At 49.1% G+C, this 4,392-nt stretch overlaps 1 protein-coding gene across 1 annotated transcript; it reads left to right on the top strand.

Annotated features, from left to right (window-relative positions):
• Nucleotides 1-2,043: 2,043 nt before the first annotated feature.
• Nucleotides 2,044-3,858, top strand: LOC135371239 (uncharacterized). Its single transcript, XM_064605316.1, has 4 exons — nucleotides 2,044-2,394; nucleotides 2,482-2,703; nucleotides 2,942-3,094; nucleotides 3,760-3,858. The coding sequence occupies exons 1-3, from the start codon at nucleotides 2,219-2,221 to the stop codon at nucleotides 3,087-3,089; spliced, it is 546 nt and encodes a 181-aa protein (XP_064461386.1). The 5' UTR covers nucleotides 2,044-2,218; the 3' UTR covers nucleotides 3,090-3,094; nucleotides 3,760-3,858.
• Nucleotides 3,859-4,392: the final 534 nt, after the last annotated feature.

Here is a 4,392-nt window from a genome sequence, read left to right as displayed (position 1 = left end):
TGACACATATTAATTTGAAATACACACAGTTATCACATATTTTGACAGCTCCAAACAGAAGGGCATCGTGATGACCACACAGAAATTAGGAACCTAGAGCTATATGTATACGTAGCGATTACACGTTTGCATTTCTTCAATTAGCGGTCATAATGGGTCCGTTGCAAAAAGCATGGCATCGTTGGTGCACAGCTGATTCGCTAACACTCACGCTATCCTGGCCGATCTTGCAATGACGAAACCTTTTCTTTTTTTTTGGCAAAAGAAACACAGGATGCATAGCACTCACTGTTCACACGTGTTAATCTTGGTCTACAGCTCCGAGATGTGAACGTCGCTTCCTGTTTAGCCCCAAAAGTGTACGAACTCCGTATTCCAAAGCACGAACACACGATAAGGATACAAAGGTGCACGGATAAACAAGCCCACTGTGTGACACATGCGCAGGGGAGCAGGATACGGCAATGTACTCGGGTGGTAGATGATTCCGTATATGTGCACGATGTTTTTTCTACATTGAAATTATCAATAACCTATTAGTACACACACACGCCTAGCCGATACTCAAGCCCATCGCCTACAAGACTCCCTGAACACCATCGTGTTGTACCTGGCCGATAGGGGACTACGTGTCTCCCCGAGCAAGACAGTCGGTATGGCGTTTACCGGGTGGTCATTCGCCCGCTACCCTCTTCATGTCTCTGGAACCCCTCTCCGATTCGTGCCGCACTGCAAATATCTCGGCGTAATCGTTGACAAACGCCTGTCATGTTCCCACCACAGCAACGCTCTCTCGGCCAAGACGTCCAACTTTGCGTACGTCCTGCGACGGGTCTCTGGACTGTCGTGGGGTCCGTCCTGTGACGACCTGCGCCGAGTACGCCACTCCCTCGTGTTACGCCTGCTGCGCTACAGCCTCCCGGCGTTGCGCGGCATGAGTAGGACTGGCGAGCGTGAGCTCCTCAATATCCAGGTCGCAGCCTTCGAGTGTGTCTGGACTTGCCTAAGACGACCGAAACATGCTCAGTCCTTGCAGAGGCACGTAAACCACCTGCAAACATCCTGCGTGACAGGGAGACACTTCGAGTCTACTCGCGGACCCTAACGCGGCACCCCTTCCACTATCTCCGACTCATAGGAAGTGACTGCACCGACTCTGCCTTTGGTGGCGCTGTCGACAGCCTGCGGGTGTTTGTGCCCCAGCCCTCTTCTACCGTGTCCTTTGCCCCTCCTTTGTGGGCCCTCGACCGGCCCTTCGTGTGCTCCACTATCCCCGGCCTTGGGCGAAAGAATGACACGCCTTCCGCTGTCGCACGTCAGCTTGCCCTAGAGCACCTCTCCACGCTATATGACCAGCGGCTAGCTGTTTACGCCGACGGGTCGGTCGTACCTGACAGACCGAGCGCAGCATTTTATGTGCCCCACGAGGACATCGAGCGCACCTTTAAACTTGCAAACGAGACGTCATCCACGGAGGCTGAACTCTTTGCCGTGTACGCGGCGCTTGAGCACATTTCCATCTCGCCACATGGAAACAGGTCCGTCTTTGCGTATAGTAAGGCAGCGTTAGAGGTCATCAGCTCGCACGGATCACAGACGATCAACGACCTCCACGCAATGACTATCTCGTCATACAACTCCGTTCTCGCTTCCGGTCATACGGTCTGGCGCCAGTGGGTTCCCAGCCACATACGCCTCCCTGGGAATACCCGTGCCGACGCTGCTGCAAGGCGCGCGCATAGCTGTGACAGCCCCATCGCAAACCTACCGCTCACGGCATCATCTTGCCTCCTTCAAATCCGTCGATGGTGTGCCTCTGAAACCCGCCACTTCATTGCAGACGCTATTCGATGCAACACCTTTCTTCGAGCCATCGACCCCGCGATGCAACTTTACCCTACCCAACACCTTACCAGGGCCGAGGAAACCTTCCTTTATCGCCTCCGCCTTAAATGGACTATCGCATCCGTCCCGGTTGATTCCGAATCTATAGCGCCGTTTTACTCGTCGTTCGTCGCCAACAATTACACAAAAAGTCCGACACGAAGAAGTGGAGTAGTTTCTGTGCAGTTTGATGGAAAACATAGCCGTAGCAGACGACGGACGTTGAGGGTTTTCTGGTATTCCCTCTCCGCAAACGTCACGCAGCCGCACCAATCAGGGAGCGACTGTCGGGACGTCGTCTGCCAGGGAAACCGCGTAGAGCCTAGCTGTGATCATGTCGGACGTCGAAAGCGAAAGTTTTTCCTCGTCGCTGCTGGATGAATTCAGTGAGGACAGCTCGGACGACGTGGTGTCAGACGATGATCCGTATTCAACGGACCCACTTCCGCTTCATCCTCCGATCAACAGGGATGCAGTTGTTCGCGAAGTCACGCAAAACGATGACTTTCGGTAAGTCAGATTATCACATTGTACGCATCGCACCCACTGCAATTACGCTATCAACCGATTGTTGGACTGGTACTTGAAAAACGACAGGTGTCTGTGCGGCGTCTGCAGTCCGGAGCAACCAGACGAATACTTGTGCTGCACCTCAGTGAGCCAGGTTGCAGCTCTGTGTGACAGTGCTGGCGTGCAGTGCATCACCGAGCACCGTCTGTTCCACGACTTCTGTCTGCGGAGGGAAATGCTGGCGGTGAATGCACGCCAGTACTGCCGCTACGACTATCGGCTGCGGCTGTTGGATCTGACAGACAACAGGTATGTCGTTTCCTAGGGCGGGTATGGTAATAGTCCCTTACAGCAACCACAGCTGTATTTTAACCGATATGTAGGAGTTTCATCTTGTAATGCAACCTTTAATGCAGTGTTCTATAGATATGTTGGAATATACTAGGATATTTGCAGTTGTCTTTTGGTCACCTCTTATGTACGTGAGTTGGTCATCCTTTTTTGCTGCAGTATCGCTGAAATTGACTTGACTTATATCTTTACATAGGTGTCTGAGGTTCACAGCCTACTCTATATTTGCCAGTTGGGTCTGGGGCTACCTCGGACCTAGAAATAGGCGACAAATTCCAGGCTGCGCTGTGCGAGCGATTCGAAGGGAGCACCCGTCGCCTTCATACCAAGGGTATCTTTCTTAAGAATGGTATGTTTTCAGCATACATATATTATATGCATCTGCTGGCTGATTCCCTTTTCATGGTTATACCTTCATATTAACAAGGCTGTATACTTCAGTGAACATAAAAGGAGTAGGTAAGCTAGAGGGTGTCGACCTGATATTATTGGCGTGAGTGTACATTCCTGTACATTTATCACACTGTAAGGCTTCAAAGCCACTTTTTTTGAAACATCTAACTCATTAAGCTAATGCTCATAAAAAGATCATGTACCTTTTTTCAAATGTGATGAAAATCAAGAGCCACAAGCTGCCGTGTCGAAAGCAGTACATGCACCACACATACCGAAAAACCTCCCGGATAGCACGAATATAAATTCTTTGGTGTTTTTCGTTTTCATATTTCTTTTGCATAACACACACACACAAATAGAGATACGATGATGAGATGGGGCTGATGCCGGCCAGCAGGCTGGGCGCTGCCCCAGTGCCACTTGTGCGTGATGAGAGATGATGATGGATATGATAAGGGGTCCGGTAATCAAAGCAGGGTGGAGAGGCCTGTTGATGACAAGAAGTCCCAAAACAAAACAAAACAAAACAAACAAAACAAAACAAAACATAACAAAATGCTACAGTGGTATTTAATATCCATGCACAGATGGTGATGATACTGTTGTTCACAATTTCAGTAGATTCCAGGCTGCTGTCTTCTCAGAACTGCCCATGTGCTGGAATGAAAAAAAATGTTAACTTGGTTATAATAAAATATAGTTTTGCAATTCAGCATATCCATAAGACTTCTTTTCGTACAACAGGTACTGCTTAAAGGGGCTGCTGCATCCGTCCCAATTGATTGTGCCACTGCAGTGACATTTTTTTCTACGTTGCTCACTGACAATCATGTGGGCAAGAGCGGATGACGGATATTAGAGTATTTCAAAATTCCTTCTCTGAAAATTGGAGCAAACGTCACACACACAAGGCTGATAGTTGCTGAGAGTGACAAATTTGTCTTCAGCTGTTTATGGAAGTGAATTTTGGCCAAGTTAACTGTTAAGCGACGACTAACGTACACACATGGATGCGATAGTCCCTTTAATGATTTTAGTTATGCAGTTATCAAAATGGGTTTGAGAATTAATATGCAATGTCATATGAGGTGGGTTGATCTACAAGCAACGCTTGTCTTTGCGTAAAGCATTGGTTGGCCCTGAAAAGGGCCGTTTGTGATGTCATATGTCAAGATGGCCAGCTGTCCGTGGTCCTCAGCTGGTGTGGACATGGCCTACTTTCCCTTCTGGAACCTACATGTAAAATCCAGA

The sequence above is a fragment of the Ornithodoros turicata genome, chromosome 1 (genome assembly GCF_037126465.1).
Source record: "Ornithodoros turicata isolate Travis chromosome 1, ASM3712646v1, whole genome shotgun sequence".
Classification (NCBI taxonomy): Eukaryota; Metazoa; Arthropoda; class Arachnida; order Ixodida; family Argasidae; genus Ornithodoros; species Ornithodoros turicata.
This window is presented reverse-complemented; position numbering and strand designations above follow the sequence as displayed.

Coding starts and splice junctions, on each gene's coding strand:
- LOC135371239 (XM_064605316.1), top strand. CDS start 2,219: ATGTCGGACGTCGAAAGCGAAAGTTTTTCCTCGTCGCTGCTGGATGAA. Junction 2,395..2,481: donor ACGCAAAACGATGACTTTCG/GTAAGTCAGATT, acceptor GAAAAACGACAG/GTGTCTGTGCGGCGTCTGCA. Junction 2,704..2,941: donor TTGGATCTGACAGACAACAG/GTATGTCGTTTC, acceptor ATCTTTACATAG/GTGTCTGAGGTTCACAGCCT.